At 47.1% G+C, this 25,455-nt stretch overlaps 1 protein-coding gene across 2 annotated transcripts in view; it reads right to left on the reverse strand.

Annotated features, from left to right (window-relative positions):
* The window catches only part of fbln2 (fibulin 2), a 224,660-nt gene that overhangs the window by 164,222 nt on the left and 34,983 nt on the right, over positions 1-25,455 (reverse strand). For both annotated transcript variants that reach the window (XM_078413936.1, XM_078413935.1), the window contains exon 3: positions 16,928-17,098. In XM_078413936.1, coding sequence (XP_078270062.1) covers positions 16,928-17,098 — 171 coding nt within the window. The remainder of the gene's footprint in view (positions 1-16,927; positions 17,099-25,455) is intronic.

A 25,455-nucleotide genomic window follows, 5' to 3' on the forward strand; every position in this document is an offset into this window, starting at 1 on the left:
GAAGCAGAAGGAACTACCAGCCGGCCCCTCCCCTGCACGTATCTATAGTCCCTAGAAAATGGTTGAGTAATTAAGGGCAAGATTGCTTTATCATTGTCGTTAATCATGCACAGATGCTCCTCGACCTACGATATTTCGACTTTACGATGTTGCAAACGCAGTAGAGTTGCTGCCTTACAGCGAATGCAGCGCCGGAGACCCGGGTTCCATCCCGACTACGGGTGCTGTCTGTACGGAGTTTGTACAATCTCCCCGTGACCTGCGTGGGTTTTCTCCGAGATCTTCGGTTTCCTCCCACACTCCAAAGACGTGCAGGTTTGTTGGTTAATTGGCTTGGTAAATGTAAAAATTGTCCCCAGTGGGTATAGGATAGTGTTAATGTGCGGGGATCTCTGGTCGGCGCGGACCCGGTGGGCCGAAGGGTCCTGTTTCCGCGCTGTATCTCTAAACTAAATTAAACTAAACTAAACATTCAGTAGAAACCGTAGGTTAGGTGGCTACGATGTTTGGTAGGTTAGGTGTATTAAATGTATTTTCGACTTACGATATTTTCGATTTATGATGGGTTTATCGGAACGTAATCCCATCGTAAGTCGAGGAACATCTGTATTGTCTTTAATTATGTGTAGGAAGGAACCGAAGATAGACACAAAAAGCTGGAGTAACTCAGCGTGACAGGCAGCATTTCTCTCTCTCTCTCTCTCTCTCGAGAAGGAATGGGTGATGTTCCGGGTCGAGAACCTTCTTCAGGTTGATCAGAAGGGTCTCGACCCGAAACGCCGCCCATTCCTTCTCTCCAGAGATCCTGCCTGTCCCGCTGAGTTACTCCAGCGTTTTGTGTTTGCCTTTAATTACGTCTTTCTGCTGACTGGGTGGCACGCAACAAAAGCTTTTCACGGTACCTCGGAACACGTGAAAATAAACTAAAGTGTAAACTGTAAACAAAGCGCCATGTGATTCAAGGTTCAAGATTTCAAGATCAATTTGTTGTCACATGTACCAATTAAGGACCAGTGAAATTTGAGCTACATACAGCCGTACTACGAGTGAAAAGCAACAAGACACACAGCCACATAAAGTAAAATTTAACATAAACATCCACCACAGCAGATTCCACATTCCTCACTGTGATGGAAGGTAATAAAGTTCAACCATCTTCCTCTTTGTTCACCCGCGGTCGGGGCTGTTGAACCGTCCACAGTCGCCGCTGCCGACTGTCCGAGGCCCTCGCGTCAGGATGATCGAAACTCCGGCGTCGGGACGGTTGAAACTCTCCGCGGCGTGGAGCTCCCGAGTCGGCCTCTTCTTACCAGAGACCGCGGGCTTCACGGTGTTAAAATCCACAGGCCCCACGGTTGGAGCTCTCCGCAGTCGATCTCTGGCAAAGGATCGCAGCTCCGCCATGTTAAAGTCCGCGCCGCGCCAGCGGTTTGAAGCGCCGGGCCGGTCTCCAGGAAAGGCCGCCAACTCCTCGATGTTAGGCCGCAGTGGGGACAGAGATACGATACGGAGAAACATCGCATCTCCATCGAGATGTTGTGTACTGCGTTTCACAGACACCTGGCTCATCCCGACTCACCAGACTCAGCCCTCCAGCCCAAAGCTTTCCTGATCCATCACAGGAACCAGTCAGCGTCATTGGGGAAAAGAGACGGGAAGCGCGTCTGCCTCACGTTAAACCTTCAGCGTGTGGTGCAGACCAGCGCTACACACACCTGCATACACCTGCACACACCTGGAACACCTGGCAATGATGTGGTAGGCATCCTACGCTTGAGGGAATTTACTTCAATCATCATGGCCATGATCTGCATCCCGCACCAGGCAGACGTTCGGCTAACACAGGAGGAGATGCACGCCGCGGTCTACCAACACCAGCCAGCATTCCTGGATGCCTTCCCCACCCCAGCCAGAGACTTCAACTAGTCAAGTGTGAAGGAGCCACTTGCTAGCTGCACCAGCACATGACCAGTGCATCAAACACCCTCGACCATTGCGACTCTACAATCCAAGATGCCTGTCCATCGCTCCAACTTTCACCCTCACTTAGCAGAACCGGAACGCCTGGCTGTGATCCTTCTTCCTGCCTAGAGGCAGCAGCTGAAAAGTGCAACTCCGGCAGTGACGATCACACTGAGCTGGTCAAGGGAGGCAGAGGAACAACTCTGCAGCTGCTTGCCATTGGTAAACCGGCCGATGTTCAGGGGCTCGGCAACACGTCTGCATGAATATGCCACGGTTGTTACAGACTTCATATGGAAACACGTAAGGGAGAGTGGTCCCAGCAAGATCAATGGTTCCATCACTGGCCTTGTAAGAACCAAGAGATCTGTAATCTACTGAGGACCACATCTTGGGCATTCTGTTCCGGTCTGGCAATAGAGGGTCAATAGACAATAGACAATAGGTGCAGGAGGAGGCCATTCGGCCCTTCGAGCCAGCACCGCCATTCAATGTGATCATGGCTGATCATTCTCAATCAGTACCCCGTTCCTGCCTTCTCCCCATACCCCATGACTCCACTATCCTTAAGAGCTCTATCTAGCTCTCTCTTGAATGCATTCAGAGAATTGGCCTCCACTGCCTTCTGAGGCAGAGAATTCCACAGATTCACAACTCTCTGACTGAAAAAGTTTTTCCTCATCTCAGTTCTAAATGGCCTACCCCTTATTCTTAAACTGTGGCCCCTTGTTCTGGTCTTATTGGAATTCCAGGCAAGACCTCGATAAGTCCAGCAGAAAAATGAAGAGGCAGTTTTGGTCGAACGGGGAGGGTGGGACGGACGATTGGCAGCTGTGGCCGGGTCGCCGGCCATTACTTCCTCCGAGTGGTGGCATTTCAAGGGACAGTGAGGCAGCACTCTCAGACCAGTTCAATACTTTCCATGCTGGCTTCGAGTGGGAGAACATCGATGCACCTTCACGGGCTCCCACACCCCCAGCGATGCTGCAACCCCGGTCACCGAGGCCGATGTCAGACGATCCGTGCTGACTCTGATGGTGAGCTTGATGCATTCTTAAACCACGTCCAGACCAATTGGTTGAGGTTTTTTGCTGACATCTTCCACCACTCATGGCCAAGGTCCAAGGTTCCCATCCGCTTAAAAAAATCATCAGTAACACTGGCACACGAGGAGACCAATGGGACATGCCACAATGACCGCTGACAGGTGGCACTAAGGTCCATGGTGATGAAGAGCTTGGAGAGGTTGGTCATGATGCAGATCAACTTCTACCTGAGTGAGGACCTGGACCCATTACCATTCACTAACCACCACTATAGATCAACGCGGGATGCAATATCACTGGGTCTCCTCTCCTCCACTCTGCACTGGACCACATGGACAATAAGAACACCTACCACAGGCTGTTGTTCATCGAATACAACTCGGGGTTCAACACCATCACACTCTCCAAACTTATCATCAAACTCAAAGAATACTCTGCTCATCCCTTTGCAATTGGATCCTCGACTTCCCCGCTGGGAAGCCACGATCAGTGCGGATTGGCACCAACACTTCCTCACCGATAACCATCAACACAGGAATACCTCCAAGCTGTGAGCTCAGTCCCCTCAGTGCCATAGTGAGGCCCACCGGAAATTGGAGGAACAGCACCTCATATTTCGCCTGGGCAGCTTGCAGCCCAGTGGTATGAACGTCGACTTCTCCAACTTTAGATAGTTCCTCTGTCCCTCCCGTCCCCTCCCCCTTCCCAGATCTCCCTCTATCTTCCTGTCTCCACCTATATTCTTCCTTTGTCCCGCCCCCCTGACATCAGTCTGAAGAAGGGTCTCGGCCCGAAACGTCACCCATTCCTTCTCTCCCGAGATGCTGCCTGACCTGCTGAGTTACTCCAGCATTTTGTGAATAAACCCCTCATTCTCTCGACATCCTTGACCATCTCGCCAAACACAGCTCGAGTTTTAGACTCTCCAATGATTCCACCTCGTCATGTTGGGTGCATTATGGGAGTGAGTGAGAGTCCGAGCGGCAGATTGGAAATATAATTAGAGTCGTAGTGTCAGAGAGTGATACAGTGTGGAAAACAGGCCCCATGGCCCAACTTGCCCACAACATGTCCCATTAAGCCCTTCGAGCCAGCACCACCATTCATTGTAATCATGGCTGATCATCCACAATCAGTAACCCGTTCCTGCCTTGTCCCCATATCCCTTGAATCCGCCATCTTTAAGAGCTCTATCTAACTCGCTCTTGAAAGACAAGGACTACTGTTCTTAATGACTACAGGCCTGTCGCACTGACCTCTGTAGTCATGAAGACCTTTGAAAGACTTGTGCTGGCCCAGCTGAAAAACATCACAAACCCCCTGCTGGACCCCCTGCAGTTTGCATACAGGGCCAATAGATCGGTGGACAACGCAGTCAATCTAGGCCTGCACTTCATCCTCCAGCACCTAGACCGCAAGGGCACCTATGCCAGGATTCTGTTTGTGGACTTTAGCTCTGCTTTTAACACCATTGTGCCAGAGCTACTCCACTACAAACTCTCCCAGCTGACTGTGCCTGAACCCCTCTGTCAATGGATCATCAACTTCCTGACAGACAGGAAGCAGCATGTGAGGCTGGGAAAGCACATCTCGGACCCCCAGACCCTCAGCATAGGAGCACCGCAAGGCTGCGTCCTCTCCCCTCTCCTTTACTCTCTCTACACCAAGACTGCACCTCCACAGACTCCTCTGTCAAGCTCCTCAAGTTTGCGGATGACACTACCCTGATTGGACTGATCCAGGATGGGGAGGAATCTGCCTACAGATGGGAAGTGACACAGCTGGCGTCCTGGTGCCATCGCAACAACCTGGAGCTCAATGCTCTCAAGACAGTGGAACTAATTGTAGACTTTCGAAGAGATCCCCCTCCCCTCCCCCCACTCACCATCAACAACACCACAGTCACATCTGTGGAGTCATTTAAGTTCATCATTTCCAGGGACCTTAAATGGGGGGCCACCATCGACTCCACAGTCAAAAAGGCCCAACAGAGGATGTACTTCCTGCGGCAACTGAGGAAACACAATCTGCCACAGGCAATGATGGTCCAATTCTATACTGCTATCATTGAGTCCGTCCTCACCTTCTCCATCATGGTCTGGTTTGGCTCAGCCACCAAGCACGACATCCGGAGGCTGCAACGGATCGTTCGCACAGCTGAGAAGGTTGTTGGCTGCAACCTTCCCCCCATTGACGAACTGTACACTGCAAGGGCCAGGAAGCGAGCGGGCAAGATCATCTCTGACCCCTCTCACCCTGGCCACAAACTCTTCGAAGCACTTCCCTCTGGAAGGCGACTCCGGACTGTCAAAGCAGCCACAGCCGGACATAAAAACAGCTTTTTTCCCACGAGTGATAGTTCTACTCAATAACCAAAGTCTGGAGTCTCTTTTTTGCTCTGGTTTATTTTCACCCACATGTTTAGACCGTAATGTTGTATCCTTGTTGTTTTGATGTGGTTATGCTTTATTCTTAATTGTTAACTGTATGTTTGTGTTGTTATTTGTGAGCGGAGCACCAAGGCACATTCCTTGTATATGCACTTGGCCAATAAACTTATTCATTCATTCATTCATTCAAAGCATCCAGAGAATTGGCCTCCATTGCCTTCTGAGGCAGAGAATCCCACAGATTCACAACTCTCTGACTGAAAAAGTTTTTCCTCATGACATCCAGCTTCAAGAAGAGCTTCTTCCCCTCAACCATCAGGCTTTTGAACACGAGGCAACGCCAACCTCAGCTATTATGATTCTCTATGACCTGTGTCTTTGATTGCAGCCAAGGTCTTTGGTTTTAACCTTAACTATTAAGGTTACCTGGTATTACTGATCATTAATTTATGGTACTATTGAATATTTATATTATCTATCTGTTTTTGCATTTATGGGCCTGTTAAGCTGCAGGAAGTGGAGATTTCACTGTTTAATTGTCGAGACATATGACAAGTTAAAAAGTGAAAAAGTGAATTATGAATCAATGACTATAAAGTGAAAAATGAACGCTGAATCTTTTTGAGCTGTTATTTAATAATGTCAGGCAAAACCAAATTGGGAAGAAGTTAATGCACATTTGCCTTAAGAATGTGAGTGGTGGTGGCAAAAAGACACTTGACTCAAAATATGTAGGAAAGAACTGCAGGTGCTGATTTAAATCGAAGGTAGATACAAAATGCTGGAGTAACTCAGCGGGACAGGCAGCATCTCAGGAGAGAAGGAATGGGTGATGTTTTGGGTCGAGACCCTTCTTCAGACTGAAGAAACATAGAAAATAGGTGCAGGAGGAGGCAACTTGGCCCTTCGAGCCAGCACCGCCATTCATTGTCATCATGGCCGATCATCCACAATCAGTAACCCGTGCCTGCCTTCTCCCCATATCCCTTGATTCCGCTAGCCCCTAGAGCTCTATCTAACTCTCTTTTAAATTCATCCAGTGAATTAATCTCCACTGCCTTCTGTGGCAGAGAATTCCACAAATTCACAACTCTCTGGGTGAAAAAGTTTTTTCTCACCTCAGTTTTAAATGGCCTCCCCTTTATTCTTAGACTGTGGCCCCTGGTTCTGGACTCCCCCAACACTGGGAACATTGGGATCGAGAAGGCTCTCGACCTGAAACGTCACCCATTCCTCCTCTCCAGAGATGCTGCCTGTCCCGCTGAGTTACTCCGGCATGTTGACTCAAAATATATGGTTTGTTCATTAGCTTGGAAATAAACAACAACGATCAGCATAATATTCAACCAAGTGATGATTCATTTCCTTGGCACTGAAAGTGAAGTGTTAGAGAAACCTAAAGTTCCCATGGAGAATATTAACGTCGTCCAAATACTTTCCGCAGGGATGAGGAAATAATTATGTTCATGATTTAAATATTTCAAGGTTACGAAAGAGAACATTTCCAACTTGGCTTTTTATCATTATTCTGCCACCTTTTAGTTTACTTTAGTTTAGTTTAGTTTAGAGATACAATGTGCAAACAGGCCCTTCGGCCCACCGAGTCCGCACCGACCAGCGATCCCCGCACACTAACACTTATAGTACGCATGGCAGGGACAATTTACACTTATACCAAGCCAATTAACCTACGTACCTGTACGTCTTTGGAGTGTGGGAGGAAACTGAAGATCTTGGGGAAAACCCACGCAGGTCACGGGGAGAACGTACAAACTCCGTACAGACAGCGCCCGTAGTCGGGAATGAACCTGAGTCTTTGGCGCTGTAAGCATTGTAAGGCAGTAACTCTACCACTAGGCTGCCATGCCTCCTCTCGTGCATTTACAATTTTGCGATGACCATGTTGACTATTGTGCCGATTGAGGTTTTTGTTGGATTCCTGTTTTCTCCAGGGATGGGGTGAGGCATGATTCCATGGTCGGTGTTTAATCTCCACCCCTCAATCCTCAAGAGGAACATTGGGGCAGAGCCCATTGTGACTCAACTGACCTGAGGCAAGGCAACAGGAAAGGATGATCTTTGCAGCAACCACAAAGCAATCGTGGCTTCACAATTGCAAAAGCTGAATTGTAGCCTTAGATTCTGTTGTTTATTTCATTTATTGAATTACAAGTCCACAGCTGGTGTGTTGGGATTTCGAGTCCCAGAGTCATACAGCATGAAAACAGGCTCTTCCGCCTAACCACCCTTCCCCCCCCCCCCACGCCAACCAACATGCCCCATCTACACCAGTGCCATCTGCCCGAGTCAGGCCCATATCCTTATAAACCTATCCTGTCCAAATTAAGGCACATAATAGTACCTGCCTTAGCTACCACACCTGGCTGCTTGTTCCAGATACTTGCCACCTGTTGTGTAAAAAAGTTACCTGTCAGGTTCCTAGTAAATCTTACCCCCCTCACCTTGAACCCACGTCCCCTAGTTCTTGATTCCCATACCCAGGGTAAAATACTCTGTGCATTTAAGCCGATTAACCTACACACCTGTACGTCTTTGGAGTGTGGGAGGAAAGCAAAGATCTCGGAGAAAACCCACGCAGGTCACGGGGAAGGATGTACAAACTCCGTACAGACAGCACCCGTAGTCAGGATCGAACCCAGGTGTCTGGTGCAGTAAGGCAGCAACTCTACTGCTACGCCACTGTGCCGCCCAATTGAATGAGCACTACTACATCAGACCAGATCTCTCTCATCTTACTCTTTAAAAAGTCAACAATTGCTAGTGTAGATAACCAGAACCTTTACCCAGGCTGAAATCTCATAGACAATAGGCAATAGACAAGAGGTGCAGGAGGAGGCCATTCGGCCCTTCAAGCCAGCACCGCCATTCAATGTGATCATGGCTGATCATTCTCAATCAGTACCCCGTTCCTGCCTTCTCCCCATACCCTCTGACTCCGCTATCCTTAAGAGCTCTATCTAGCTCTCTCTTGAATGCATTCAGAGAACTGGCCTCCACTGCCTTGTGAGGCAGAGAATTCCACAGATTTACAACTCTCTGACTGAAAAAGTTTTTCCTCATCTCAGTTCACAATGTGAGAGGGAGAACGTTTTTTTTACACAGAGAGTGGCAGATCACATTGCTGGGGGGGGGGGGGGGCAGGTGGTGAGACATATAGGATAATGGCATTCAAGAGGCTTTTGGATGCACATGGATGTGCAGAGAAGGAAGGAAAATAAATCACATCAGGTAGAGGAGAATCATTAAACTCGTCATCAGGTTTGGCACGGACATTGTGGGCAGATGTTCTTATCCAGTGCTGTTTGAGTTTTGTTGTTCCAATATAAATAAGAAATTGGTGTATAGCTGCCTCTCTTATTTTCTGTAAGACTACTAGATACCATTAACCGGTTCCAAACTCTGGATGTGAACGTATAAGTTGCTACCACTATTATTGCATCGGAACTTCAACAGAAAAAAACTAGGATTTGGACTAAATCGTGTGGATCTAGTAGGAAATGATCATAGTGTAGAGAAGAGCAGATATTTGGAGAGCAATCATTTAAGATGAAAAAAATAATTGGCTTAAGGATCAGTGATGGAAAAACTAGGATTTTCATTTACATCAATAACTTGGATTCAAAAAATTCTGCTAATCGATCATCGACAAATTCCCCTTACATAAAATTGATTAGCAAGGGAATGGATTTTCAGATTAAGTCATTCATATGAAAAACTATGAATCACGTTTCGGTGCTGGGCCCGTTACTGTTTGTCATCTACATCAATGATTTGGATGAGAACATACAGGACAAAAATTAGCAAGTTTGCTGATGATACAAAAGTTAGTGGTTTTGCAGATAGTGAAGATGGTTGTGAACGATTGCAGCAGGATCGGGATCGATTGGCCAGGTGGGCCGAGGAACGGTTGATAAAATTTAATACAGAGAAGTGTGAGGTGTTGCAATTTGGGACGTTGAACAAGGGCAGGACCTACACAGTAAATGGTAGGCCTCGGGGTAGTGTTGTAGAGCAGAGGGATCTAGGAGTACAGGTGCATGGTTCCTTGAAGGTTGAGTCGCAGGTAAGGTGGTCAAAAAGGCTTTTGGCACTTTGGCCTTCATCAGTCAGAGTATAGAGAATAGAAGTTGGGAGGTCATGTTGCAGTTGTATAAGACGTTGGTGAGACCGCATTTAGAATATTGTGTTCAGTTGTGGACACCATGTCATGGGAAATATATTGTCAAGCTTGAAAGGGTTCAGAAAAGAATTACGAGGATGTTGCCAGGACTAGAGGATGTGAGCAATCGGGACAGGTTGAGTAGGATGGGTCTCTATTCCATTGAGCGCAGGAGGATAAGGGGAGATCTTATAGAGGTGTACAAAATCGAGAGAAATAGATCGGGTAGATGCACAGAGTCTTTTGCCCAGAGGAGGGGAATCGAGGACCAGAGGACATAGGTTCAAGGTGAAGGGGAAAAGATTTAATAGGAATCCGAGGGGTAACTTTTTCACACAAAGGGTGGTGGGTGTATGGAACAAGCTGCCAGAGGAGGTAGTTGAGGCAGGGACTATCCCATCATTTAAGAAACAGTTAGACAGGTACATGGATAGCACAGGTTTGGAGGGATATGGACCAAGCGCAGGCAAGTGGGACTAGGGTAGCTGGGACATGTTGGCCGGTGTGGGCAAGTTGGGCCGAAGGGCCTGTGTCCACACTGTATCACTGTATGACTCTATGACTAACAATTTTGAAATGGCACTAGGAAGGAGATGGGAGAAGTAATCTAGATGGAATGACCTTCCTCATCCCGATCATCATGTGATGGAGGAGAATAGATGGGATTAACTAAGGCCTAAGTGACATGACATTGATTTTTACTTTCACGTGAACTGTAAGTGTTTGAACTTTTGGCTTATTGGCCAATTTTGTCTCAGATGAGTGGAGGAACTTTGTGACTGATGTTTATGTCCGCAAGAAACAATTGATTTAAGTTCCTCTGCGCAGCAATGTGCTGCATAAAGCATTTGTATCCAATGTCTTTGCAGTGTTAAGATATCAGAAAAACTGGTCAATTAATCTGATGCAAACCAAAGACCGGATCTTGATGAAGTGACACTTCATTATAATGCTACAAATTCAACACTATTATTCCCTCAAAACTCGTCCCCAAGCTCCTTGATCTTGGACTGGAGACCTCCATCTGCGGATGGATATTCGATTTCCAGACGGGCAGGCCCCAGGTGGTGAGAATTGGCAGCCACACCTCTTCCCCACTGATCGTCAACACAGGCACACCACAGGGCTGTGTGCTCAGTCCTCTCCTGTACTCTCTGTTCACGCACGACTGTACTGCTGAGCACAGCTCAAACAGCATCCTAAAGTTTGCCGACGACACGACCATCTTGGGCCTCATCACAGACAACAACGAGACGGCCTACAGAGAGGAGATAAAGGCACTAAACAGCTGGTGCCAGGAAAATAACCTCTCTCTCAATGTCAGCAAAAGTAAAGAGATGATGGTGGACTACAGGAGACAGCAGGGGAGTGGACACCTCCACATCCACATGGTGATGCTGAGGTTGAAAGGGTCAGCAGCTTTACGTTCCTCGGTGTGCACATCACTGAGGACCATTCCTGGACACTGCACACGGACACAATAACAAAGAAGGCCCACCAGCGGCTCTTTTCCCTGAGAAGACTGAGGAAGTTTGGCATGAACGCCAGCATCCTCACAAACTTCTACAGATGCCCCATCGAGAGCCTGCTGACAGGCTGCATTACAGTCTGGTACGGGAACTGTTCTGCCCACAGTCACAAATCACTGCAGAGAGTGGTGAAGACGGCACAGCACATCACTGGCAACTGTCTCCCGGCCATTCAGGACATTTCCTACCGGCGGTGCCTGCGGAAGGCACGCAGCATCATCAAGGACCACAGCCACCCAGCACACAGGCTGTTCTCCTTGTTACCGTCAGGCAGACGATACAGGAGTGTGGCTGCACGCACCACCAGACTTAAGAACAGTTTCTACCATCAGGCCATCAGGCTTCTGAACTCAGAAACACATTTCACATCATATATGTTGTTTATTTTTAATATTGTCTTTTTACCTATTTTTAATATTGTCTTTTTACCTTACTAATGTCATTTAAAAAAAAATCTTATTTATCCTTGGAATATTGCTGCTGAGGTGACCCACTGTCTTGTACCGTTGACCCTGTGCCAACCTACATATGACAAATAACATTTATTATTATTATTATTATTAAATGTGTGTATTTCTTATTTTTAAGATTTTTTCTCTGCATGATTGGTGAATGAGAGATGAATTCATCAATATTGGCATTGTTTCGAAAATTAATTTTAGCTGAGATACAGCGTATAAACAGACCCTTCAGCCCACCAGGTCAGCACCGACCAGCGGCCCCCCACATATTAACACCATCCAACACACACCAGGGACAATTTATATTTATACCAGGCCAATTAACCTGCAAACCTGCAAACCTGCATGCCTTTGAAGTGTGGGAGGAAACCAAAGATCTTGGAGAAAACCCACGCAGGTCACGGGGAGAACGTACAAACTCCGTACGGACAGCACCCGTAGTCGGGATGGAACCCGGGTCTCTGGTGCTGCAAGCGCTGTAAGGCGGCAACTCTACCGCTGAGCCACCGTGATTCCAGGTTTCATAAGAACAAATCAGAAACATGAGCAGGAGTTGGCATTTGGTGGTGACATTCATTCGTACGTACCTGCTTATTGAGTCACTTGAACACTGGAATTTAGAAGGATGAGAGGGGATCTTACAATAGACAATAGACAAGAGACAATAGGTGCAGGAGTAGGCACCATTTATCGAAACATATAAGATTATTAAGGGATTGGACATGCTAGAGGCAAGAAACATGTTCCCAATGTTGGGGGTGTCCAGAACCAGGGGCCACAGTTTAAGAATAAGGGGTGGGCCATTTAGAACGGAGATGAGGAAAAACGTTTTCACTCAGAGAGTTGTGAATCTGTGGAATTCTCTGCTTCAGAAGGCAGGGGAGGCCAATTCTCTGGATGCTTTCAAGAGAGAGCTAGATAAAGCTTATAATGATAGCGGAGTCAGGGGGTATGGTGAAAGGGCAGGAATGGGGTACCGATTGTGGATGATCAGCCATGATCACATTGAATGGCGGTGTTAGCTCGAAGGGCTGAATGGCCTACTCCTGCACCTATTGTCTATTGATGGCTAAAAGTCTATTGATCTGATTCTTAAATATATCCACTGACTGCACTTCCATTTTCATCAGGGATAGAGATTCTTTAGAGCCACTACTCCAGGGCGAAGAAAGCTTTTACCTCTTCCCTGAATGGCAGACTCCTTACGCTGAGACGTGTAAGAAAATAACTGCAGATGCTGGTACAAATCAAAGGTATTTATTTACAAAATGCTGGAGTAACTCAGCAGGTCAGGCAGCATCTCAGGAGAGAAGGAATGGGTGACGTTTCGGGTCGAGTCGTTTCGGGTCTGAAGAAGGGTCTCGACCCGAAACGTCACCCATTCCTTCTCTCCTGAGATGCTGCCTGACCTGCTGAGTTACTCCAGCATTTTATGAATAAATACCTTACGCTGAGACTGTGACCCCTGATTTCAGAAACCACACAGCTAAAGCTAAAGAAACTTTGGCTTTACATCTACCCTGTCAAGCCTCTTAACAATTTCATTCAATCACAATAACAATCTGTCTGAAGAAGGGTCTCGACCCAAAATGTCACCCATTCCTTCTCTCCCAAGATGCTGCCTGACCCGTTGAGTTACTCCAGCATTTTGTGTCTACCTTCGATTTAAACCAGCATCTGCAGTTCTTTCCTACACTCTTAACAATTCCATTGAACGTTCCCAATTTTTAATTTGTACTCGGAAAATAATGACCCAAAATAATGCCTCAAAACTTGGTGATGTAAGAGAATAATGCCTCAAAACTTGGAAGCTTCCATTTTCTCCAGATGGTCGTACATACAAGGGGACGTACGTACAAGGGGACATACAACGAGATCTGGGTGTCCTAGTGCATCAGTCACTGAAAGGAAGCATGCAGGTACAGCAGGCAGTGAAGAAAGCCAATGGAATGTTGGCCTTCATAACAAAAGGAGTTGAGTATAGGAGCAAAGAGGTCCTTCTGCAGTTGTACAGGGCCCTAGTGAGACCGCACCTGGAGTACTGTGTGCAGTTTTGGTCTCCAAATTTGAGGAAGGATATTCTTGCTTCTGAAGGCGTGCAGCACAGGTTTACTAGGTTAATTCCCGGAATGGCGAGACTGTCATATGTTGAAAGACTGGAGCGGCTAGGCTTGTATACACTGGAATTTAGGAGGATGAGAGGGGATCTTATCGAAACGTATAAGATTATTAAGGGGTTGGACATGTTAGAGGCAGGAAACATGTTCCCAATGTTGGGGGAGTCCAGAACCAGGGGCCACAGTTTAAGAATAAGGGGTTGGCCATTTAGAACGGAGAAGAGGAAAAACATTTTCAGTCAGAGAGTTGTGAATCTGTGGAATTCTCTGCCTCACAAGGCAGTGGAGGCCAATTGGCCTACACCTGCACCTACTGTCTATTGTCTATTGTCACTGTGACGTGATTTGAGATTTAAACATTAAGCTGTCAACTGACAAGAAAAGTTTTCTTTGATATTAGTGCAATATCATTATTGATTCGCTTTGCTGCAGAAGTTCATAAGTCAACTCTCACTTCTGTCTCAGTACATCCAGTTTGACAGTAAATAAAAATCAATATCATTGAAGGGATGATTCCAGTAAAGGTGGGTGGCAGGGAGCAGGGGAGGGCCGTTTCTTAATGGTCTCTGCCAGCTTTCAAGAAAGATCTCTCTTGCTTGTGCCTGCTGTCATTGGTGAGATAGATGGGAAGAATGGACCTGGGGCAAAGCACGGTGGCACAGTGGAAGAGTTGCTACCTTACAGTGCCAGGGCTTCGAGTCCCGGGTTCGATCCCAGCTACGGGTGCTGTCTGTACGGAGTTTGTACGTTCTCCCCATGACCTGCGTGGGTTTTCTCCGAGATCTTCAGTTTCCTCCCACACCCCAAAGACGTACAGGTTTGTAGGTTAATTGGCTTGGTACCAGTGTAAATTGTCCCTAGCGTGTGTAGGATAGTGTTAATGTGCGGGGATCGCTGGTCAGTGCGGACTCAGTGGGCCGAAGGGCCTGTTTCCGTGCTGTATCTCCAAAACAAAAAAAACCTAAAACTTAAAACCTAAGCCTTTCTGATGGAGATCTTATATTGTTGAAACTAAAAATAACAGCAGTTCAAGTAAAATATAATAGTAAATAACTAGACAACCCTTGGACCCGTTGTGACGCGAGATGAACACGGAAGTATTAGATCAAAATGGCGATCTCATCTTGTATATATATATGTATGTTCCCAAAATACAGCCAAAACGGTACACGATAGCGCAACAATTTGAATGAAACTTAATACTGCACACCACAGGCGAATGGTGAGTAAGGTGGGCCTAAAATTGTAGCGCTATTGTGCTCCATTTTGGCTGTATTTCGGGGACATACATATATATATATAAGATGAGATTTTTAGTATATAGATATATATAGATGTTGGTGAATACCCTAAATCTTTTCCTCCTATATTGCTAACAAGCATTGAGGAACTTAGCCTTCGTGATATTCTGGTATCCTGCAGGATTGTCAACCCCTTCAACAAGCACTACAATAATGAAATTGAGGAACTCCTAGAGAGGACCTTATTAGTACCTTTCATGTGAGTACCACAAGTACTCTGAGTGTAAGAAAATAACTGCAGATGCTGGTTCAAATCGAAGGTAGACACAAAATGCTGGAGTAACTCAGCGGGTCAGGCAGCATCTGAGGAGAGAAGGGATGGGTGACGTTTCGGGTCGAGACCCTTCTTCAGACTGATCCGGAGTACTCTGAGAACACCTTACATGACTGTCGACTTCTTGATTAATATGGGTGTCAAGGGTTATGGGGAGAAGGCAGAATTCGGATAGAACTGGACTACTCTCCTCAAAGCAGATACATTTGAGGGAGTTCTTTAGGATTTTGAACGATTTTGTGTGGGAAAATAAGGGGCAACCAAAGAGTCTACAAGAGGACTCAGATTTGAGATAATAGGGGCAATAATTTTATATCATATCATATATCATATCATATCATATCATATCATATCATATCATATATATACAGCCGGAAACAGGCCTTTTCGGCCCACCAAGTCCGCGCCGCCCAGCGATCCCCGCACATTAACACTATCCTACACCCACTAGGGACAATTTTTTTTTTTTACATTTACCCAGCCAATTAACCTACATACCTGTACGTCTTTGGAGTGTGGGAGGAAACCGAAGATCTCGGAGAAAACCCACGCAGGTCACGGGGAGAACGTACAAACTCCTTACAGTGCAGCACCCGTAGTCAGGATCGAACCTGTTTCCGGCGCTGCATTCGCTGTAAAGCAGCAACTCTACCGCTGCGCTACCGTGCCGCCCTTATAATTATAATTTTGAAGACAAAATTCACCACACAGTAAAGGCGGCCGAGAAAGGTTCAACAATAACTTTCAAAACTTGAAAGATTTCCTTCAACAGCCGAGAATGACAACTATATGCCTTTTAAAAGACGTACTCCAAAGACGTACAGGTATGTAGGTTAATTGGCTGGGTAAATGTAAAAATTGTCCCTAGTGGGTGTAGGATAGTGTTAATGTGCGGGGATCGCTGGGCGGCACGGACTTGGAGGGCCGAAAAGGCCTGTTTCCGGCTGTATATATATGATATGATATGATATGAAAAGGGAAAGAACGTAAGACTTGGATCATTCAATAGCTCTTTCAAAAAAGCAGAATCAGCACAGTGGACCGAACAAACCGCTTTGGTGCTTTCTTGTTCCACGACTCAAGAACGATCGACGTTGTACCACTTGTCCAGAGCAGATATTTCTGCATCTCTCATGTCTTTCTCTCCCACTCGGACCACCTGGTCACGGAATGACCTACAGCTAATTCAGCGCCACTTTTGCCCAATAGTCCGATTATTCCGACCACATCTCAATCTGGAAATCTGAGCAGAATGGTGTCTTTTACAATCCACTTCAGTTCTGCACTGCTGGAGTAGTCACCTTGCCGATGAGATATTAAAGCAAGGTTAGCTGGTCTTATGGGAGATAACCACCACAGTCTGTCAAGTAGATGTAAAAGATCTCATGGCACGCCTGGCAGTGGGAGCTATTTCTAATGGCTTTTCCTATTTAACATTACAAACAGTATTAGCTGGTCCTTACCAAAATGCTGCTGGTGGCAGCTTGCTGTCTGCATATTGTTCATCATGTTTAATCTCTTACAATAATCTCTTACCTTCACAATAATTTCATTGGCAATACAGTGTTGGGTACCAGCCCAAGGGTCTTTGTACGTTGCGAACTTAATGTCACGTTTGTGTTTATAATCCCGCTTTCCCGCGCCAAGCTTAAATCTAGGCTACTCACGGTCTATTTCCTCATGGGTGGAGCCAGGGCTGGTGGTGGTGGGGTACCATGGTGGAGTTGTGGTGGAAGTAGGATGAGTGGTAGATCCAGGAGCGGCAGCGGTTGTGAAATTGGAAGCAACTAGGTCTAAGGGACCACTGGGGAGATTGTCCTCCCTCTCCAAGGCATCTCCTTCAATAGTAAACACAGAAGAACAAGCTTAGTAACGCGCACAGTGGCTTGAATAAATAGCACTTTTACATTGTAAGTCGTTAAGATGATCCCGAACCCTTGAAATGATGTCTTGCTGAAATCCCTTCAGTCCAACATTCTGCTTACCTCACGTGTAGGAGGGAACTGTAGATGCTGGTTTGCATCGAAGGTAGACACAAAACGCTGGAGTAACTCAGCGGGACAGGCAGCATCTCTGGAGGGAAGGAATGGGTGACGTTTCGGGTCGAAAGAAGGGTCTCGGCCCGAAACATCACCCATTCCTTCTGTCCAGAGATGCTGCCTGTCCCGCTGAGTTACTCCAGCATTTTGTGTCCATATTCCATTTACCTATATTTACAATTTTTTTTCAGTGGCATTACCCCAACTATCCTGTATATTTCCAAGACCTGTTCTCCCAACAGCAGCCAACTCAAAGCACTGGCAACATACCACCAATGATGTCTCAAACTTCGTTCAAATACCTCCTCACGACAGATATATTTCCTTATTTCAGTCTTAAATGCCTCATCCCTTGAAAGGAATAAAGCACCTAAATTCCAGTCGACTTTCACCAGAATGAATGCACACAGGGCTATCATGAGACACATGATTCCTCGGTGAATCTCTGATCATCCCTGAGGCTTGGTTGCTGTGATCATACTGCTATCATAGAGTCCGTCCTCACCTTCTCCATCATGGTCTGGTTTGGCTCAGCCACCAAGCACGACATCCGGAGGCTGCAACGGATCGTTCGCACAGCTGAGAAGGTTGTTGGCTGCAACCTTCCCCCATTGACGAACTGTACACTGCAAGGGCCAGGAAGCGAGCGGGCAAGATCATCTCTGACCCCTCTCACCCTGGCCACAAACTCTTTGAAGCACTTCCCGCTGGAAGGCGGCTCCGGACTGTCAAAGCAGCCACAGCCGGACATAAAAACAGCTTTTTTACATGAGTGATAGTTCTATTCAATAACCAAAGTCTGTAGTCTCTTTTTTTGCTCTGGTTTATTTTCACCCACATGTTTAGACCGTAATGTTGTATCCTTGTTGTTTTGATGTGGTTATGCTTTATTCTTAATTGTTAACTGTATGTTTGTGTTGTCATTTGTGAGCGGAGCACCAAGGCACATTCCTTGTATGTGCACATACTTGGCCAATAAACTTATTCATTTGTTCATTCATTCATTCAATGGCCGTTGAACCATTTCTAAATGCCTCCGATGATCAGAGATACTCAAAATTGTTTCCAACGGAAATAATTAATTAGGAAACATTAATTAAAATGTCAAAAACATTTACTAAAATCATCTTCAACGGCCTCAAATGAATTCAAAATGTCAAGATGAAGCAAAATGAGAAACCTGTTTGCTCAAGGCCACGTTTTATTTAGAATAATTTTATTCAAATGCGTGGGATCAGAATACATACACCAGCCATGCGTTTGGAAAACACAGCAGGGTTCAGTGAACCAGTAGCTTCGTTGGCAGTAGCTTCTGGATACATTTAGGTAACTAGTTTACATTTCTAAATGTGACATTGGGATTTGAACTCAAGTCTACAGATCAGTAGTCCAGACCTTTCAGTACCAGTCCAGTAATTTAACTACGGTGCTTCTAAAACCTCCTCTCAGCATGCTCTGCACATTCTTGCTATTGAGGGCGTGCAGCGTATGTTTACTAGGTTAATTCCCGGAATGGCGGGCCTGTCATATGTTGAAAGACTGGAGCGACTAGGCTTGTATACACAGAATTTAGAAGGATGAGAGGAGATCTTATAGACAATAGACAATAGGTGCAGGAGTAGGCCATTCAGCCCTTCGAGCCAGCACCGCCATTCAATGCGATCATGGCTGATCACTCTCAATCAGTACCCCGTTCCTGCCTTCTCCCCATACCCCCTCACTCCGCTATCCTTAAGAGCTCTATATAATAATATAATATAATATTCATTTATTGTCATTGCAACGAGTACAACGAAATTAAAAAATAGCCAATCCTGACGGTGCGTAAAAACATATATGCAATAAATGCAACAACAAATAAATACAATTATATTAAGTACAAAAGATTTTTTAACATTGTTGCCTAGTGCAGAAGGCAGTGTTCAGTTCTCGTATGGCCCTGGGGTAAAAACTGTTCTTAAGTCTGTTTGTTCGGGATTTGATCGACCTGAAACGTCGACCAGAGGGCAGATGAACAAACAGACGGTGGCCGGGGTGGGATGGATCTTTTATTATTTTGCCTGCTCTACTGAGGCAGCGTAGGCTGAACAGGTGCCCCAGGGAGGGCAGTGAGCAGCCGATGATCTTCTGGGCCGTCGTGATGACCCTCTGAAGGGCCTTCCTGTCCTTTTCTGAGCAGCTGGCATACCATGTGGTTATACAGTATGCCAGCACACTCTCGATGGAGCAGCGATAGAAGGACATCATGAGCTTCTCCTGCAGGTTGGTTTTCCTGAGGATCCTCAGGAATTGGAGTCTCTGCTGTGCCTTCTTCACTGTGGTGATGGTGTTGGTAGCCCAGGTAAGATCCTCTGCGATGTGCGTACCCAGGAACCTGAAAGCGGGTACCCTTTCCACACAGGTCCCATTGATGTAGAGTGGGTCGTGTTCTGCACTGGTTTTCCTGTAGTCTATTATAAGTTCCTTTGTTTTGGAGGAGTTCAGGACAAGATTGTTCACTGAACACCATGCGGCCAGCCTTTGGATTTCATCCCTGTAGGCTGTCTCATCTCCTCCTGAGATGTGTCTAACCACAGTTGTGTCATCCGCGAACTTGATGATGGTGTTGGTGGGATGGGTGGGGGCGCAGTCGTGAGTGTAGAGGGAGTAAAGGATGGGGCTCAACCCACAGCCCTGTGGTGAGCCGGTGCTCAGTGTAATGGTGGAGGAGAGGTGAGGGCCTATTTTGACGGTCTGGGGGCGGTTGGTCAGGAAGTCCTTGATCCATTGACAGATGGTTTGGGAAAATCCAAGGTCAGAAAGTTTGGTGACCAGTCTGCTCGGGATGACCGTGTTAAAGGCAGAGCTGAAGTCGAGGAAGAGCATCCTCACATAGCTCCCCTGGTGTTCAAGGTGGGTCAGTGCAGTGTGAAGAGCAGTGTCGATGGCATCCCCTGTAGACCTATTTGCTCTGTAGGCAAACTGGTATGGGTCGAAGGTGGGTGGGAGGCTGGCTTTGATGTGCTGCAGGACCAGTCTCTCGAAGCACTTTGTGATGACCGGTGTGAGTGCTACCGGACGGTAGTCGTTAAGGCCGCTGATGACAGACTTTTTCGGCAGTGGGATGATTGTGGCGGACTTCAGGCAGGGGGGGATGGTGGATTTTAAAAGGGACAGGTTGAAGATTTTTGTGAAGACCTCAGATAATTGGTCTGCACATTCCCTCAGCACTCTGCCCGTCACACCATCGGGGCCTGCAGCTTTCCTGGGATTCACTGCTCTGAGCACGCGCTTAACAGCTCTCCAGCTATCCAGCTCTCTCTTGAAAGCATCCAACGAACTGGCCTCCACTGCCTTCTGAGGCAGAGAATTCCACACCTGCACCACTCTCTGACTGAAAAAGTTCTTCCTCATCTCCGTTCTAAATGGCCTACCCCTTATTCTTAAACTGTGGCCCCTTGTTCTGGACTCCCCCAACATTGGGAACATGTTTCCTGCCTCTAACGTGTCCAATCCCCTAATTATCTTATATGTTTCAATAAGATCCCCCCTCATCCTTCTAAATTCCAGTGTGTACAAGCCTAATTGCTCCAGCCTTTCAACATACGACAGTCCTGCCATTCCGGGAATTAACGGGATCTTATCGAAACGTATAAGACTATTAAGCGGTTGGACACGTTAGAGGCAGGAAACACGTTCCCAATGTTGGGGGAGTCCAGAACAAGGAGCCACAGTTTAAGAATAAGGGGTAGGCCATTTAGAACTGAGATGAGGAAAAACTTTTTCAGTCAGAGAGTTGTGAATCTGTGGAATTCTCTGCCTCAGAAGGCAGTGGAGGCCAATTCTCTGAATGCATTCAAGAGAGAGCTAGATAGAGCTCTTAAGGATAGCGGAGTCAGGGGGTATGGGGAGAAGGCAGGAACGGGGTACTGATTGAGAATGATCAGCCATGATCACATTGAATGGCGGTGCTGGCTCGAAGGGACGAATGGCCTCCTCCTGCACCTATTGTCTATTGTCTATTGTCTACTTCATGTCATGGTGAACCTCACAACGTTTTTCTTTCATCCAAGTTTTCAGTACAGCAGGTGGTATCCTAGAACTGTGCAGGAAGGAACTGCAGATGTTGGATTCAACCCAAGACAGACACAAAAAGCTGGAAATAACTCAGCGGGTCAGGCAGCATCTCGGGAGAAGGCGACATTTCGGGCCAAGACCCTTCTTCAGACGGGTCCTATCCTAGAACTCTTCTACGGCTCCTGGAACTCTTTGCCTGCAAGAAACATAGCACAGTGCAGCACAGGAACAGGCCCTTCGGCCCACAATGTCTGTGCCAAACATGAGGCCAAGATAAACTAAACTTCATCTGCCTGCAGGTGATCCAGATCCCTCCATTCCTCGATGTCTATGTGCCCTTCCAAAAGCTCTTAAATGCCACTATGGTACCAGCCTTACCACCACCCCTGGCAGTGAATTGCAAGCATCCACTATCCTCTGTTTAATAAATTGCCCCACACAATTTCTCCGTTTTCTCCTCACGCCTGAAAACTATATCTTTGACATTTCCACCCAGAAGAATATTGGTATCTGTGCCTCCCATCATTTTATATACTTCTGTCAGGTCTCCCAGCAACCACCTGCATCCCAAACAAAACAGTCCAAGCCTGGCCAAACTATGCTTATGGCTAATACCCTTTAATCCAGGCATCAGTCTGGTAAATCTCTTCCAAAGCCTCCACATCCTTCCTTTACTGCGATCACCAGAACTGCTGGCAATACTCCACATCCGGCCGAACCAAGATCCTATAAAGCTGCATCACGACTTCCTCACCAACTCTTACCTCGACCAACGAAAGCAGGTGTACAACATGCCCTTTTTTACCACTCCAGCTACTTTTAGTTTCGTTTTAGTTTAGAGATACCGCGCGGAGACAGGCCCTTTCGGCCCACCGGGTCCGCGCCGACCAGCGATCCCCGCACATTAACACTATCCTACACCAACTAGGGACAATTTTTACATTTACCAAGCCAATTAACCTACAAACCTGGACGTCTTTGGAGTGTGGGAGGAAACCGAAGATCTCGGAGAAAACCCACGCAGGTCAGGGGAGAACGTACAAACTCCGTTCAGACAGCACCCGTAGTCGGGATCGAACCCGGGTCTCCGGCGCTGCATTCGCTGTAAGGCAGCAACTCTACCGCTGCGCCACCGTGCCGCCCAACTTTGTGTTGTCACTTTTAGCAAGTTAGTGACTTGGACCCCAAGATTCCTCATAGTCCTTGACTCCAACTCCAACAATCGACTCGAAAAATCACCCATTCCTTCTTTCCACAGATGCAGCCCGTTCCCGCTGAGTTACTCCAGCATTTTGCATCTATTTTCGGTGTAAACCAGCATCTGCAGTTCCTTCCTGCACATTTCGTGTCACCTGCAACTTCTAACCAACCCATCTACATTTACATCCAAATCATTTATATAGAATATAACAGCAAACAACTGAGGTTCCAGCACAGAATCCCAAGGCCTCCAGCCTGAATATTGACCTTCCACCACAGCCAATGTCTGCTGTCAGTCAGCCAGTTCTGAATCCATACGATCATGTCACTGTGAATGTAGTGCATCTTAACCTTTTGGATCAGCGTACCATGGGGGATTTTATCAAATGCCGTATAAATCAGTTAGACAACCCCCCTAGTCCCATCAATCACTTTCATCTCCTCCTCGGAAAACCTAAAGTGAAAATGATTCATTGATTTTCTGAGGAAATTCATTAGGAACTTGAGGAAATTGTAGGTGGAGTGCTACTTAGAGTGGGAAATGGGATTGACTGGGTTGCTCCACAGAGAGACGGGCAAATTGCCTCTTTTGCTGCAGTAATAACAACAGTAACTAATAGCTAACCTACCTGATCTCCTGTCCAGCTAATTTACTGCATCCTAATTAACCTACCTAATCTCCTGCATTCCAAACAAAAGAGTCTGCAGTTTTTTTCCCCTCATAACTAAATAGCTAATGGCTGAGGATAGATCCTGTGGCAATTCCATGATAACTGCCTTCCCCTCAATCCATGGGAATACATCACTTGCCACCTCATCAGCCTCAAGGAAGGGTCTCGACCCAAAACGTTACCCATTACTTCTCTCCAGAGATGCTGCCTGTCCCGCTAATTTACTGCATCCTAATCTCCTGCATCCCAAACAAAACAGTCCAAGCCTGGCCTGTAACTAATAGCTAACCTACCTGATCTCAGCACTTCAACTCCCCCTCCCACTCCCAATCTGACCTTTCTGTCCTGGGCCTCCTCCATTGTCAGAGTGAGGCCCAGCGCATATTGGAGGAACAGCACCTCATATTTTGCTTGGGTAGTTTACACCCCAGCGGTATGAACAATGACTTCTCTAACTTCAGGTAGTCCCTGCTTTCCCTCTCTTTCCCCTCCCCAGTTCTCCCACTAGTCTTCCTGTCTCCGACTACATTCTATCTTTGTCCCGCCCCCTCCCCTGATATCAGTCTGAGGAAGGGTCTCGACCCGAAACGTCACCCATTCCTTCTCTCCAGAGATGCTGCCTGTCCCGCTGTTACTCCAGCATTTTGTGTCCACCTTCGATTTAAACCAGCATCTGCAGTTTTTTTCTCCTCATAACTAAATAGCTAATGGCTGAGGATAGATCCTGTGGCAATTCCATGATAAATGCCTTCCCCTCAATCCATGGGAATACATCACTTGCCACCTCATCAGCCCCAAGGAAGGGTCTCGACCCAAAACGTCACCCATTCCTTCTCTCCAGAGATGCTGCCTGTCCCGCTGAGTTACTCCAGCATTTGTGTCCATCTTCAGTGTAAACCAGCATCTGCCGTTCCTTCATACACATCTCATCAGCCCTCACTTTAAGTCACAACCTTCTAATGCTTTTTTTAAAATTCCGCATCAGCTGCATCAGCCTGCAACGCTGCATCCATCTTGCAAGTTACATCTTGAACAACATTGGATTTGTCAAGTCCAATCGCCCCATCAAAAAACATTTTTTTTTACTCTGCCCAAATCCTGTGATTTTCTCAGCATCCATTTGCAAGGTGCTTGCATTGTTATAGTCAATAGTCCATTTTATTTGTCACACACTCATAAATGTGCAGTGAAATGAAAGATTACCCACAGTCCAACAATAAGGGCAATAAAAGTAAGCAATAACACACACAATCAAACACAAAGAAACACAAAGAACCATCCATCACAGTGAGTCTCCTCCAGTCCCCTCCTCACTGTGATGGAAGGCCACAATGTCTTTTCTCTTCCCCTGCCGTCTTCTCCCGCAGTCAGGCTGTTGAAGTTGCCACGTTCCAGGCCGCGCCGGACGGTGAAAGGTCCGCAGCGGGCCGACCCCAGCCCCGCGACTCGGGGCGGGCGAAGACGCTGCCGCTGCATGTCGGGGCGGTCGTGGCTCCCGACATTGAAGCCCCCGCCGGGCGGAGAAAATCCCGCGGCCTATTCCAGGCGGCGCCGGACGGTGAAAGGTCCGCGGCGGGCCGACCAAAGCCCCGCGATCCGGGGCGGGCAAAGACGCTGCCGCTGCCTCAGCTCCCGATGTCGGCATCTAGCCAGGGGCCTGCAAGCTTCCGATATCCATGCGGCATGCGGCCGAAGCCTCCGGAGACGAGTCGCAGCCGAGCCCGCAACGCCACCACAACCTCCGAAGGCAGCCAGCTCCGCAGATGGTAAGTCCGGTCCGCGGGCTCTGCGAACCAGAGCCCTGGTGGTCCCAGCTGGAGGCCGCCAGCTCCAGGTGTTTGGCCGATGGTAGGCCGCAGCGGGAACGGAGACACCACCCAGAAACAAAGGTCGCGTCTCCGTACGGAAGGGACAATTTTACAGTTTTACAGTTCCCCCCCCCCCCCACATAGTACACAACCACAAAAAACACTACATCACATCTACACACTACAATTAAGACAAAAAACAACAACAAACACAAAAGACAAACGGACTGCAGGCGAGCCGCAGCGCTAGGGCAGTTTATATTCTAAACTGGTTGTGAGATCACACAGAATACTGGCTTACAGGAGTAGCTGGGGTGGAACATATAGGTTGGAGATTGCAGCAGCCCAAAAATGTAGCTGCTTATATTTTAACAGGTGCATATTTATGTAAATGAACGAGGGGGGACTTCATTGAAACATG

This window comes from Rhinoraja longicauda, chromosome 17 (assembly GCF_053455715.1).
Source record: "Rhinoraja longicauda isolate Sanriku21f chromosome 17, sRhiLon1.1, whole genome shotgun sequence".
Classification (NCBI taxonomy): Eukaryota; Metazoa; Chordata; class Chondrichthyes; order Rajiformes; family Arhynchobatidae; genus Rhinoraja; species Rhinoraja longicauda.